The sequence below is a fragment of the Marmota flaviventris genome, chromosome 5 (assembly GCF_047511675.1).
Source record: "Marmota flaviventris isolate mMarFla1 chromosome 5, mMarFla1.hap1, whole genome shotgun sequence".
Taxonomy (NCBI): domain Eukaryota; kingdom Metazoa; phylum Chordata; class Mammalia; order Rodentia; family Sciuridae; genus Marmota; species Marmota flaviventris.
The window spans coordinates 61,418,515-61,433,051 of NC_092502.1; the positions used below are offsets into that span (position 1 = coordinate 61,418,515).

Consider the following 14,537-nt stretch of genomic DNA (forward strand, 5'->3'; position numbering starts at 1 on the left):
TCTTCCAGCTCTGACAGTGAGTGGGTTTCCTGGCCTGTATGATTTCCTAGGTATGTATCGGAACTGACACTGGTGCGAGTGAAGGTGGCAGAGGCTGGCTACTATACCATGCGGGCCTTCCATGAGGATGCTGAGGCCCAGCTTTCCTTCAAGCTGCAGGTCAATGGTGAGGGCCACCTCAGTCCCCTCTTCCCTTCTTCCCTGTCCCCACTTCCTCTTCCTGTACTGTCCTCCCACCCATAGGAGGGGCTGGAGAGGGATCTGGAACTAAGGAAGCTGAGTTCATGACCATTGACCTGCTGTGTCCCTTCTTTGGACCTCATTTTCCCCAACTGTAAAGGGAGGCCATCAGGCTAGACTGGTGTTTTCCAAAACCTTGGGCATTCATGTCCCAATGGCATGATTTTTCCTTCTCATAGTCCATTTATATGATACTTACTAATCCAGTAGATATTTATTAAGCAATTACAATATACTTCTCTATTGGAAGTTCTTAAGGCCTTGCCTTTGGGGGAAGACAAACATGTAACAGAAGGACATGAAATCCCAGCAAATAACACAGATGAGAAGGTAATAGGCGCTATTGGAAAGGGAAAAAAAGAAGGGTAGGGAAGATTGAGAGAGCAGTGCACAGGGGGCTGGTGAGGTACACTTTTAAATATTGTAATCAGTATTGACCTTATTTGCTGTGGCTGGATTGAGGAAGTGACATTTGTGTGAAGACTTGAAGAAGACGAGGGCATTAGCCAAGTGGATATTTGGGAAGATGGCACCCCTGGCAGTGCAAGGGCCAGAACAATGCCAGAAAGTCCTGTGGCCAGAAGAGGGAGAGAGGAAGAGTGGCAGGGGATGAGGTCAGAGCAGAGATAGGGTAGGGGCGAGGAGAGGGCAGATGTGTAGGTGCCTGTGGGTCTGGTACAACTTTGACTCTTACTGTGACCTAAATGAAAAGTCATTGCAGGGACTTGAGTGTAGGAATGCCATGGGAATGACTTCATGTTTTGTCAATTAGCTTTCTAAAAATAAACATATTTTGAAAGGCAAAATTGAACCTCTCAATTGTAGATGGAAAATCAGCATCACATGTCATAAATATCAGGCAACCACTAAAATCAACTCCAAGAAAACAAGACAAATGTTATTCAGTCCAGTTTCATGTATTGGGCTGCCCAGGGCTCTGAGCTTGAGGCCTGTTCTCTCTTTGTTAAAATGAAGGTGAGCAAGTCTCAGAGAGGTGTTAAGGACAGACTAGCCCCCTACTGAGACTTTCCCTTTGAAGTAGCCCAGAGGGAGATCCATCAGCTTCCCCCAAGGGATTCCTGGTATTTAGTGTTCACCTGAGGGCTGCAGCCCTCCCCCTGATGGAGGCTCTGGGCCAGGTCTCCCTGAGGTCTATTTTCACCTCCCACCTTTCTCCTGATCCTGGACCTTCCCCCATGCAGTCCCTGTCCGTGTGCTGGAGCTGAGCGAGAGTCACCCTGCCAATGGGGAGCAGACAGTCCGCTGTCGTGGCCGAGGCATGCCCCAGCCAAATATCACCTGGTCTACCTGCAGAGACCTCAAAAGGTGAGCAGATCCTGGACCTTAGTGTTCTAGGGTACCCCAGCAGGCTAGAAGGACCCAGTGGAACTCACTAGTCTGCCCTTTCCTCTTTCACATTGCTCCAGACTAGAGCCACACCCTAGAAGACCATTCCATCACCTCCTTGGAGATGCTCTGCATGATCTAAATTGTCTCTTTTTTACCTTGACACCTGGGCTATCCTCTGCTCAGTACAGTGGAGGGCTGTGCCCAGAAAGACCTTATCTACCCAGTAGATGTTCTGTTCCTCTGACTAGGGCTCATGGTGGTTCAGTGGCTAGAGGCAGGGTTGAGTTGAGGTTCTGATTCTATCTCAACACACTGTGTTTGTTTGGTGGTCAAAATGAGGAGTGGATTTTGCAATCCAGGGATCTCAATTCTGGAACGGAGGCGCCACCTACTGATCAGTTTAGAGAATCACTGGAGGAACCCGCTTAGGACCAGGCAGCTGGTCACAGGAACTGGACATGCACTTCTCCACTATGCGGTGCTGTCTGCTTTTGGCCTCAGTCTCCACCTCTGCAGAAAGGTGAGGCTGCAAGTCGATCCTGGTCTCTTTGGATAGGTGTCCACGCGAGCTGCCGCCCACACCGCTGGGGAACAGTTCCGAGGAGGAAAGCCAGTTGGAGACTAATGTGACATACTGGGCGGAGGAGCAGGAATATGAGGTGGTGAGCACGCTGCGCCTGCGCCACGTGGATCAGCCACTGTCGGTGCGCTGCATGCTGCACAACCCACTGGGCCAGGATGTGCAGGAGGTTACCGTGGTGCCGCATTGTGAGTCTCCCCAGCTCACCCCCACCTTGACCCTGCCATACTTGGGGACTGAGCCCATGCCCCCTCAACAGGCCAAGTCAGCATACTCCTAGGTACACGGTAGCTATGTGAAATGCATCAGAATATGTTTCTTTGCACCATACACAATACATAATGGGCACATGTGTACAAACACGAGTGTAGAAACCATGGTTTGAGCAGCACAGTCTGCTTCTACAGAGAGAATGTAAACTGCATGTTGGAAGCCCTGACCATGAGCAGGCCTGATCCCAGGACACAGGTGCAAACTTTCTATGTGTATACTTGTAAACTTTGTGCTGAAGAATGCCTAAGCCCAGATACACGAATAAAGCTAGAGTATATGTCTGTAAGCATGTGTTCAAGCATGCATGAAACTTGTCTCTGTGTGTAAACCCACAGAATATATGTATATAAGCCATGTACAGCATGCCCAGTTCCCAGGCTTGTGTATAAAACCCCATACATGGGTACAAATACATGTGCAATTCCTGTGCATATGTGTCAAGTGTCATAGTGCGTGTCTGTAAGCATGTCATTGCAGCACACCTTTCTGGAAAAATGTGTGAGCACAATACCTGAACACATATGCCTGCTGTACAGTGCATATATCTTAGAAGGGACACCTACATGCACAAATCTTGCACATGTGAACGGTCCTAGCAGTGCACAGATGTTTTTGCATGTCTAGCTGCCCATTCTTGTGTATGTATGCCCTTGTATGAATGCACTTCATTCATTCACCTTTCTTCTTCAATAAATAGTTATGAGGACCCAACTTCTTGAGGTCAGAGGATCAGCTTTGATGTCCTCCTAGTGCCTTAGATCAGGGGACAAGATGGTGGGAATAAGCAATCTTAGGATCACCACCCTGGGGAGAAAGCCTGGAGGGCGAAGAGGCCAGCTGTAGGACTGAGGAAATATCCTGGGAAAAAGTCCTTTGGGTCAAACTTGAGGGATGACTTTAAGTTAGCCTGGTGAGCAGAGTGTTCCAGTCAGAAGGAGGGGACTGGGCAAGAGCCTTAGGCAGGGCAGGTTCTAAGAAAGTAAAGGAATTCAGGCTGCCTGGAGCAGGGAGTGCATGTGAATTTTGGGGTATGGGGTGGGGAGAAAAAGAGGAAGGAAGTGGGAAGGAGTGGAGCTATTAGGGTAGGCAGACTCCAGAGCAAGCACGGGTCTGAGATGCACATAAGGCTTGGTGCACACTTGTGCGCTGAGGCAGGCTTAGTGGCCTGGTATGTGTGCGTGTCTTTTGAGCACACCAGCCTCCTGTACCTGCCCTGTGAGTGTGGGTGGGTTTTTAAAAATATCCTATCTCATCAACACTCCTGTGCGTGCACACACATGTGCCTGAGCAGATGGGCACCTGGGTAGACAGTGTGGACATCCTGACCTGCACATCAGCTCTGAGTGAAGGCAGAAGTACACCTGCAGAGGCAGATGTCACGCATACTAACTCCGGGGACTGAGATGGCTGTATGGCAGCTCCTCTTTACTCAGAGGACTCCCTAGAGGATGCATGCTTTTTTCCCAGGCCCTGGATATGTGAGACTGTTGGAGAGAGGGAGCAGAAGCTAGGTGTGGGTCTGTGACCCTGAGGAGGATATGAGGAAGGACTGGGCTCCCTGGGGATGAGAGAAGGGCAGGAAGGGGACAGAGGAGAAGAACCAAATTCCCAAAGGACACTTGGGTAGTCAGTGGGGCAGGACAGGGGAGATGAAGGTCTGGATGGGATGGCCCAGGAGGGAAGAGGCTGAGGTCTTGGGTTAGAGTAGGCACAGGCACCACGGGGCCTTGCTAGCCCTATTAACTGCCATCATTGTCCACTCCTAGATGGGCTCTGGGGTGGAAAAGGGTGGTTGGTTAGGGGGGGAGCAGGCTCCTTGCTGAGTCTGAATTTATCTGGCCATGGTGGCTCAGCCTGTGACTCCCTCAGTGGCAGGTCATGGTGTCCGTTGGCCACTTGGTCAGGCATGGAACTTAGATTTCTGATCTGCTGTGACAGCCCAACACAGGCATGGCCCTCGGGAGCTCCTGGTCTCATGGGAGAGCCAGGCAATGGACAGGAACCCAGAAAAGGGTTTTCACTCGGCCTAGAGCTGGGGCAGAAATGCAATACTGACTCTGACTGGGCTGAAGACACTAGGGATGGTGACTGAGGGGGTGGAGGTTCATAAGAGAGGTTGAAGATGTGGCCTAGAGCAAGAGGCTGAGGGTCTGACACCATAGGCCATCGAGGACGTGGGGCCTTCTGTCTGGGCACAATGGGTAGGAAAGGATTTTGATGGTGGCAGTGGGAGAGGGGAGAGCAGCTACCCAGTTCCCTCCTTGCTCATGGCCTGCTCTGGTCTCCGTCCCCAGCCCTCCCCTTCAAGGTGGTGGTGATCTCAGCCATCCTGGCCTTGGTGGTTCTCACAATCATCTCCCTCATCATCCTCATCATGCTCTGGCAGAAGGTGAGTCCCATTCTGACCTAGGGGGTAGGGGTTGGTACCTTGGGTTTGCATGTCTCCACCCCTGCTGCAGGATCTGGCCATAGGTGGGCCCAGCATGGAGCTCAGGGTCTCTGAGCTGCCTCCACCCCCAGCAGCCTGGGCTCGCAGGCCTGATCCAAGCTATCCAGGATCCCCTGGTCTTGCTCTGCTCTAACCTCATGTCCTGCTTGTCCCTGTCACCCATGGAGACTCTTATGGATGCATTCAGATCCTCTCAACTAGTCTATAATTGCAATGTTATGTCCTGAGATTTAACCACTTTATAATTCCAAAATGTTAAGATTCCCAAATTAGGATTACTGTCCCCCTGGATTCTATCATTCTGAGTTCAATCCTATGAATTTGGCACACTAAATTTCAACATTCAAAAGTTCCATCCTTCTGCGATTCCCTCAGGGATGACTTCATGTGGGGAGGGACCATGTCCAGGCTGCCTTCTCCTCCACTCCCACCTGAGAAGCCACAGAGGCTCCAAGAGAGGCAGCTGAGGTTGTTCTGATGAGCCAGGCCCCTGGCTGTCAGCTGCTCCTCAGCCTGTCACAGCCCGATGGCTCCTCTGCCACCCCCTCCTCCCACTGGAGCCCCTGGGTACCTATCCCTGAGCCATGAAGGCCTTGACTTGCTGTGCCACTTAGTTTGGCCCTGCCCCTCTTGGGCCTCAGGGCCCACTGCCTCCTTGGCCCTCTGAGTCTGAACCTAGTGAGTTCAAGTGCAGAGAGCCTGTCTGATGTGGTGGTCCTGGTCCTGCAGAAGCCACGCTATGAGATTCGATGGAAGGTGATTGAGTCTGTGAGCTCTGATGGCCATGAGTACATCTATGTGGACCCCATGCAGCTGCCCTACGATTCCACCTGGGAACTGCCACGGGACCAGCTTGTGCTTGGTCAGTCCTGGGAAGCCCCACCTGGCAGTTTGGGGACTTGAAGTGGAGGCCAGCCTCTCTTGGGTCTGGTCTCAGCCTGGCCATGACAAGCTATGGGACCTGGGGCTGGTATCTTGCCTTCCCCACCCCTCAGTCTCCTCCTGGGGAAAATGAGGTCAAGAGGAGCCCCAGGAGCTCCCCAGCTTTGAGTCCTGTGAGCCTGAGACTTGAGATAGGACCCTCCATGGCAGGAAGCACGAGGACAGGTCTGGTGCCAGCCTGTGCTTCATCTAGTTAGGGAGGCTGAAGGGGTGCGGGGAGCTGTGTTCCCATGGGGTGGGAGGAAGGCACTTAGGGACTCAAGCTGGGGCAGAGAGCAGGCAGGACTTTGAGGAGACACCAGGAAAGATTGGGAATCAGTATGTAGCCTTTTGGGGGGAGCACATTAAGTCCAGAGGGATTTGAGGGATGTGTAGGTTGACCTAAGAGAGTGGCTCTTCCCCACCCCTGGGTGGGAAAGGGGAGTACAGGTTCCTGGTAGTCTAGGAACTGAGAGATCCTTTCTTCCCAGGACGCACCCTCGGCTCTGGGGCCTTTGGGCAGGTGGTGGAGGCCACAGCTCATGGCCTGAGCCATTCCCAGGCCACCATGAAAGTGGCTGTCAAGATGCTGAAATGTGAGTCCTGGGTGCCTGCTCCTCCCTCACACAGGTCCCACCTCCCTTGTCCCCTCCCCCATCTCCCCAAGCATTCAGCCTCTCCCAGAGTGACTGGTTTTGATGTGCTGGACACAAGCACTGGGGTCACACCAGGAGAGGGTCCTTCTGTCCCCTGCTCCCTCCCTCTTTCCCTGCCAGGGTGGGGCACACTCCCCTGCACAGGGCCTGTGGTCTTGCAGCAGCACGGGTGGGGCAGAGGAGCCTGAGTAGCTCCCATGGGGCCTTTAAGAAGCCTCAGTGACCAGCTGAGTCCCTTCCCTGCAGCCACAGCCCGCAGCAGTGAGAAGCAAGCCCTCATGTCAGAGCTGAAGATCATGAGCCACCTGGGGCCCCACCTGAACGTGGTCAACCTGCTGGGGGCCTGCACCCAGGGAGGTAGGAGAGCCACCCCAGGACTCTGGGGAAATGCCCACTGGCTACCCAGGATGCCCCGACTCCTGCTTCACCTGTGGATAGCAGGACAGTGCAATGGGGCACCACACCCTCCCGCCCAGCACTCTCCCTTCACAGTCCCAGATGGGTGTGGGACTTAGGAGCCTGCAGAGTCACATCTTCCTGGTCAAAGGACTCCTCAGGCTTCCAGTTCTGGGAGTTTCCAAATCAAAGTGACCTTGGACATTCTTGTATTTTTACAATACGTTTTGAAAATGGGGATAAATAACAATTCATGTTATATTGAGAAGAATCTTGTTACCTGCCACCCCTTCCCCCAAGACCATCAGTGAGATAACTGGGAGCTGCTTTCTTCTGATCACAGGAGAAAGTCCCTCTGCCCTACTGTGTTTATTTGAAGATCTCATTGCAAAAAAAAAAAAGAAGAAGAAATGGTCGTTTGTAACTGCTTTAGAGAGATTTGGGATTTTCCTCAGGATTGTGCAATCAAATCAAAATACAAAACTGTGTTTCACACATAGACCAGTTCACATCTGCAATCATCACTCATTTCAAAAGTTATTTTATTTTATTTTTTCTTTCTTTTTGGTACTGGGGATTGAACCCAGGGTCACTTTGCCACTGAGTTTCCTCTGCAACCCTTTTTATTTATTTATTTATTTTTAAATTTTGAGACTTTTGCTAAGTTGCTGAGGATCTCACCAAGTTGCCAAGAGGGACCTTGAACTCCTGATCCTCCTTCTTCAGCCTCTAGAGTAGCTGGGATTACAGGGGTGCTCCACTGTGCTTGGCACTCATTTCAAAATTTTGTTTTTATCAATATCTTCACTGTCTACTTGTTGACTTTGAGTAAAAGCATTAAATTTGAACATAACCAGTAAACTGATAATGGAGAGCACTTTCCTCTCCCTCTTTACATGTACCAGATACCAAAATAAGCTTGAGTGTGAAAACATAGCAGTTATGTCCTTGTCATGTGCCATGATTGGTCTCATTATTCCTTGTGACAGTCCTTTGAGGGGGGTGTTAGTTCACAGATGGGGGAGGGGAGGCCCAGGGAGGTTAAGTATCTGTTGCCTGCAGTCGGAGGCAAGAAGAGGACCCAGGTGTGCCAGGCACCTACCCTCAGCTGTCATGCCCACGACCTCTCCCACATTCAGCCTGTTTATTGGCCCCGTGGCCCTCATGGGAAGCCTGAGGGCCCCTGGGGCCTGTGCCCACCGCCCTCCCCTGCAGGCCCCATCTACATCATCACCGAGTACTGCCGCTATGGCGACCTGGTGGACTACCTGCACCGCAACAAGCACAGCTTCCTGCAGCACCACTCGGACAAGCACCGCCCACCCAGTGCCGAGCTCTACAGCAACGCCCTGCCCACGGGGCTCCCTCTGCCCAGGTAGGAGGAGGCAGCCGCCTGCACAGCCCCCTTGCCCTTGCTCCTGCAAGGGGCAGCTGGGGCCCTGGGGAGGGGGCAGAGTCACTCCTGGTGACTCTTTCTCAAGTCAGCCCTCCATGGACCAGGGAAGGCCAGTAGTGATGGGGATAGTGCTGGGCTCTGCTGCCCCCTGCTACCTGCCCCAGTGTGCCAGATCCTGTGCTTGAGCCCTCTGCAGATGGGACCCCTGACACCACAGTCCTGTGTCCAGGGTGTCGTGGTCTCCTGCCCCAGGGACACTGTGGGCAGAGGCAATCGTGGGCTGAGAGCTGGGCCTCCCGAGGTGCACTGTGGGCCCTGCTCCCCCCACCGTCTCCCCATTCCCTCTACACACACCCCGGTGCCCCTCGGCAGCTCAACTCTTGGTTTCAATGTTTCTGAAAAGAGCAGTTCTCAGTTATTTTGCTGATTACAAAGACAAGGACAAGGGTAACTTAGATCAGTGTCTGAGACATTGGCATCCGCCCCTCCTCGCCAGCATTGACCTGTTTCCTAGCCGTCTTTAGGCTGCCCACACAGACACACCTGTGAACAGCCCACAGCCCTTTGGGGAGCGAGGTCGAAGTCAGAGGTATCAAGGCAATGCCCTGCTGCCCACCCTGGGTCACGGCCTGGCATCTGCCGGGGTAGCTGGTGTGCAGGAAGGCCCCAAAGAGGCCTCTGCACCCGCCCATCCTGTGCCCCTTGTCCTGGGTATTGTAATCTCTTCTGGTATGATCTCTCTGAGGACACTTACTGGGTCTTATGTCACCATGGCAGCCCCAGCACCAAGCTCAGGGCCACAGAGGTTAGTCAGGGGGCTGGATCTGTGGTCACTTGTGTTGTAACACACTGAAGGGTCAGGGGTGCATGAGTGAAAGAAGAAATCCGTGAGCGACAGAGCCTCAGGGGTCCCCAGGGTGACCTCGGGGTACGAGGGGGAAGGAAAGAGGAAGCCAGTGACCTTCCTGTTGTGTTCCTCTTACTCCCCAGCCACGTGTCCCTGACTGGGGAGAGCGATGGTGGCTACATGGACATGAGCAAGGACGAGTCAGTGGACTACGTGCCCATGCTGGACATGAAAGGAGACGTCAAATACGCAGACATCGAATCCTCCAACTACATGGCCCCTTATGATAACTACGTCCCCTCTGGTAGGTGGATGCAGTGTGCTCAGACCTGCCCAGGCTCACACTCATGCAGAGATACATTCTTTACAAAGCCCTTCACACTCCCAGCCTTGCAGCAATCCTGGAGCACGATGGCCTTGTGCCCATTTCATAGATGTGGAAATTGAGCTTGGCCCCCTGCCCAAAGCTGCTGTATAGGGGGCCCTCAATATGAAGCCCTGTTTATGGGTCTAGAGGCATGAACACAGCCCTCAGGGAGAGTTAGAGCTCGGGTGGGGTTGGGCACACCTCCTGCAACCTGCAGAAAAGTGATCAGCTTTGAACTGGCCCCAGGCTGGTCTAATGTTCCTAAGAAACAGGGCTAAACCTTTTTTTAGTTATTTGGTAGTACTGGAGATTGAACCTAGGGGCTCTCTACCTATATTCCTAGTTTTGGGGGTCTTTTTTGGTTTTGGGACAGGGTCTCAATAATTTTCTGAGGGTCTTGCTAAGTTGCTGAGACTGCCTTTGAACTTGTGATTTTCCTGCCTCGGCCTCCCAAAAAATGGGATTACAGGCGTGTACCACCATACCCAGCCTAAACTTTTTTTCTGGCCGTTGAGGACACTGGTGATGTAGGAGAGGTTTAGGCTAGACATGAAGAACCATCCTTTCAGGAGAGACCTAGAAGATCCGGAGCCACCTGCCTTGGACATTCAGCCCCACAAGCCAAAAGACAGGGTCCTCTGGGCCACTGGGGTACATGAGATGACCTGTGACTCTCTGCTCTCCCCCAGCTCCTGAGAGGACTTGTCGGGCCACTTTGATCAATGAGTCCCCAGTGCTTAGCTACACAGACCTTGTGGGCTTCAGCTACCAGGTGGCCAATGGCATGGAGTTTCTGGCCTCTAAGAATGTAGGTGTGGTCATCATGGGGCAGGGTGGGGCTGTGGGTCCTCCAGACGGCCAGAGTCCTCCAAAAAACAACTACCTCTCCTTTGGGGGTGGGAAGACTGAGGACCCCCCACCTGGACATTTTCCCCAAACTATCACCACGGAGGGCTTCCCACAATTCTCCTAAGGTGTCCTCTGCTCTCTTCCCTGACCCAGTGTGTTCATCGGGACCTGGCAGCCAGGAATGTGCTCATCTGTGAGGGCAAGCTGGTCAAGATCTGTGACTTTGGCCTGGCTCGAGATATCATGCGGGACTCAAACTACATCTCCAAAGGCAGTGTGAGTACCTACCAGGCCCTGGGGATGGTGACCATGCACTCTGACGCCAGGATCAGGTTCCCTCCTGACCAGCATGGCTTTAATGCTTAGGAGCTCAGCACAGGGCTCCTCATGGCTGGTCCTGCTCAGTTAGATGGTCAGTGCCTGCCAACTGTGTGCACAAGGACAAGAGAGGGAGCCACTAGCTGCACCTGAAGTAGGAAAAGGCAAATAATCCCAGGTCCACTCGTCACAGCTGGGGCTGAGGGACCAGCTGCAGTGGCCAGGGATGGGCAGGAAGAGGGTGTGCAGATCAAATCTGTTGTCCCAGGAGTGATGGGCAGAGGAAGAAACCCAAGTGACATGGTAAAACAGATGCTCACAGGCAGTAGTGGGATTGGCTTGGATAAAATGTGACCATCCTGCTTCCCACCCATCTTCTTGCTTCCTGTGAACCCCAGAGGGGGAGGGGCTCTAGAGCCCAGGGACCAAAGGTAGCCAGGATGAAAACTGGGAGGTGGCTTGGAATGTACCTTGTCCCTCCACCCCTCTTCTTAGACCCAGGGCTTTTCCCCAGGGACAGGGGCTGCTGTGTCCTTAGCTAATGAGGAGAGAAGACTCCCTGCTGCTGTGGCCAGGAATAGGGTGGGCATGGGAGCTGTGCAGACCTTGGAGGAGGAGGGGGAAGCAGCTGGCAGTGGAGCTGCTGGACCTCCTCGTGTCCAGGTGCAGAGTGGGCTGGGAACTGGCCACTGGCCCCTCTGGGCACTCAGCGCTGCTCCTGCCCCCACAGACCTTCCTGCCTCTGAAGTGGATGGCCCCGGAGAGCATCTTCAACAGCCTCTACACCACCTTGAGCGATGTGTGGTCCTTTGGGATCCTGCTCTGGGAGATCTTCACATTGGGTGCGCTGCCTCTTGCTCCCTCAGGGGCACAGCATTCCCTTCCCTCCACCTCCCATCTGGTGGGGCTGTGGCAGGGTGTTGGGACATGGGTCAGGGGACCTGTGGCGAGTACTCTGCTCCTTTCTCCCACTGTGCTGCTCTGGCAAGACCCTTGCCGTCTCTGGACCTCTTTACCCCTCTACCCGAGGATCAAGGGGAGCCTGCTTGGCTCTGGTGTTCCCTGGCTCTCTGTCCTGAGGAGTGCTGTGTCTCCTAGGAGCCCAGGAAGGATCTCCATTTCCCAATGCCAAGGACACTGCACCCTCCTCCACCAGGACCAGCCTGCTGTCCTTGTGCTGTAGAAGAGGGCACCCTGCTCCGTGTCACACCCTGAGCCTGTGTATCCCTGTCTTCTCCACAGGTGGCACCCCTTACCCGGAGCTGCCCATGAACGAGCAGTTCTACAATGCCATCAAGCGTGGTTACCGCATGGCGCAGCCTGCTCACGCCTCTGCTGAGATGTGAGTGGAGCCTTGTGCCCTGGGGGGGATTTCCTGGATGAGACAGTGGACATGTAGCTCTACCAGCTTCAGCCAAAGAGAGTTCTCAGCTCAGAGATCCAGAAAAGTCTAGCTACACCTGGCTCTGGGTGTTTGTGTGCTCAGGAATCCCTTCTGCCCTGGGCTCTCTTGTCTCTGGGCCAGCCTCACTCTCAGGCTGGCACTGCCCACATGGCTGCCACAGTGCCAGCCGATGACTTGCACAGCCAAAGTCCCAGAGCTGACCTCTGTGGCTCAGCTGGGGTCGTATGCCATCAGAACCCGCCTCTGACCAGAGAGGATGAAACCCCTCTGGGCTGCACCTGGGCCACGTGCTCCCCACAGGTGGCCGACCCCACAGAGCCAGTGGTGGGTGGTGCTGGCTGCCACGTCTCCCGACACCCTGGTCCCTGCTCCTCTTATTCTGAGAGGCGGTGGCTCCAGCTCCCAGCACCGCCCGCCCCCACCAGAGCCAGGGGGCCTGACCCTCTCTGCCCCTCCCCAGCTACGAGATCATGCAGAAGTGCTGGGAGGAGAAGTTTGAGGTTCGGCCCCCCTTCTCCCAGCTGGTGCTGCTCCTCGAGAGGCTGCTTGGCGAGGGCTACAGAAAGGTATGTGGAGCAGGGTGGGGGTGGGGCACAGCGCTCCATCAGTTCAGACCCTGGGTCCCTGGCTCGGAGTGCTGTGCTGGCATTTGGGGTACAGCCTTCCTCTGCTCTGGGCCTCAGTTTCTCTGCTGATCCCAGGACGGGGTGGGCGGAGCTGAGTCTATTCCAGCAGCTCCAAGAAGGGACACTGACTAGTGACACCCTTAGGAGAGGCTACGACCTCTGCCCCCGTGCCCACTCCTGGGCTCCTTCAGAGGTGTGAACAACCCAGGCCACATGGCTTCCAAACCCAAGCCCTCAGACCCTGCTGTAGGCTGCTCAGAGACAAATGGGGCCTCCTGGGGGCCTAACCCCTGCCTCTCCTAGTGACAGGGGAGGCACATCTCTTTGGCACAGGCACAGCCTTGTCCTCAGCTCCACTTCTCATCCCCTTGGGGTTGTCCTGGGGTGACTGAGATGGCAAGGAGTTGTCATTATCTCATAGAAAGGGACACCAAGGCCCCAGTGGGGGGTCAAGTTGGAATGAGAGCAGGAACTGCCTCCTTCAGGTGAGGGCAAGTGAGGGTTGGGGTGCTGGTTCCATCAGTGCCACTCTATGGGTGCTCCTGACCCCACCTGGTCTTGATAGATGCCAGGTGGGAGGCAGCTCAGCTGTGTGGCGTTGGTCACTCTCTGAGCACCCTCTGCCTTCCCTACTCAAGGTAGGAGAGGCTGGGTCAGATCTGCCTGGGCATGTCCCATCTGACCATTTATGCCCCTCTTATGCTCCTCCCCCCGATGGAGCAGAAGTACCAGCAGGTGGACGAGGAGTTTCTGAGGAGTGACCACCCAGCCATCCTGAGGTCCCAAGCCCGCTTCCCTGGATTCCACAGCCTCCGATCTCCCCTGGACACCAGCTCTGTCCTCTACACTGCTGTGCAGCCCAGCGAGGGTGACAACGACTATATCATCCCCCTGCCTGACCCCAAACCAGAGGCTGCTGATGAGGGTCTGCTGGAGGGTTCCCCCAGCCTCGCCAGGTAGCCACCCTGGCTGGGACCTGGGGCTACAGGGTGCACAGAGTGTGGGTGTGTCTGCGTCAGGCTTGACCCAGCAGCCAGTTCCCTGGGGTGAAGACTTATTCCTACAGGTGAACAGAGGGCAGAACAGGGCTCTCTTGACCTTTGAGCCCTCAGGTGGGAGGGGCAGGCTGCATAGAAAAAGGATGGGCGGGGCTATCCGAAAGAGAGCTCCTTCCTTGAGGGGAATCCCACAGTTGCCCTCTCTAGGCCCTGTCCTAGCCCCACGGGGAAGGAGGGAACCTACTGAGTGTCCCCAGCATGCTGAGGAGTGACCACCTGTGGGGTACCAGCCAGCCTTAGGCTGTGCTCCATGCTTAGCACTGTGCCCAGGGAGCCCTGCAGCCTGGCTGTAGGAGGCAGAGGTGGCCAAAGGTCAACTCAGAATGCAGACTGGGAAGGAGACTCATGTGCTCTTCTGTCTTGGGGTGGGGTTTAAGTCCAGGGAGGGCTTTGGAGGGAGGTCCCCTGGAGTCTCTACTTGATGTTCAGAGATCACCTGCCTCAGCTAGAGAGACCAGGCCAGAGCCACCCACCCCAAACAAGATCCAGCCCCAGGGGAGGTGGCAGGAGTCCTAGGCTGGGTTCTAACTCCAACTCTGCCACCATGAGCCCTGGGCAGGCTTTGTCCCTGTGACCCTCAGTTTCTCCACATGTGCTGACAGTGCACACAGGCCCCTGGGGACCCTGAAGGCCCTTTTCCTTCTGTCAATGAGACTAACATTCCAAGACCTGGGTAGACAGGACAGGATTCAGCCCAGAGTTCTAACAGCTTGCGGTGTGAATGCTGGCCCTGTTTTATGCCCTTGGACAGCTGCTACACCTCTCTGAACCTCAGTTTCCTCTTCTATTAAATAAAAACAGTAAAA

General features: G+C 54.5%; 1 protein-coding gene across 4 annotated transcripts in view; it reads left to right on the forward strand.

Annotated features, from left to right (window-relative positions):
* Pdgfrb (platelet derived growth factor receptor beta) overlaps positions 1-14,537 on the forward strand; it is a 37,563-nt gene that overhangs the window by 20,720 nt on the left and 2,306 nt on the right. For all 4 annotated transcript variants that reach the window (XM_071612239.1, XM_071612241.1, XM_071612240.1 and 1 more), the window contains 15 exons: positions 51-166; positions 1,443-1,566; positions 2,147-2,358; positions 4,738-4,832; positions 5,622-5,754; positions 6,305-6,409; positions 6,716-6,826; positions 8,081-8,240; positions 9,252-9,412; positions 10,165-10,283; positions 10,478-10,600; positions 11,373-11,484; positions 11,885-11,984; positions 12,508-12,613; positions 13,397-13,629. In XM_071612239.1, coding sequence (XP_071468340.1) covers positions 51-166; positions 1,443-1,566; positions 2,147-2,358; positions 4,738-4,832; positions 5,622-5,754; positions 6,305-6,409; positions 6,716-6,826; positions 8,081-8,240; positions 9,252-9,412; positions 10,165-10,283; positions 10,478-10,600; positions 11,373-11,484; positions 11,885-11,984; positions 12,508-12,613; positions 13,397-13,629 — 2,010 coding nt within the window. The remainder of the gene's footprint in view (positions 1-50; positions 167-1,442; positions 1,567-2,146; positions 2,359-4,737; positions 4,833-5,621; positions 5,755-6,304; positions 6,410-6,715; positions 6,827-8,080; positions 8,241-9,251; positions 9,413-10,164; positions 10,284-10,477; positions 10,601-11,372; positions 11,485-11,884; positions 11,985-12,507; positions 12,614-13,396; positions 13,630-14,537) is intronic.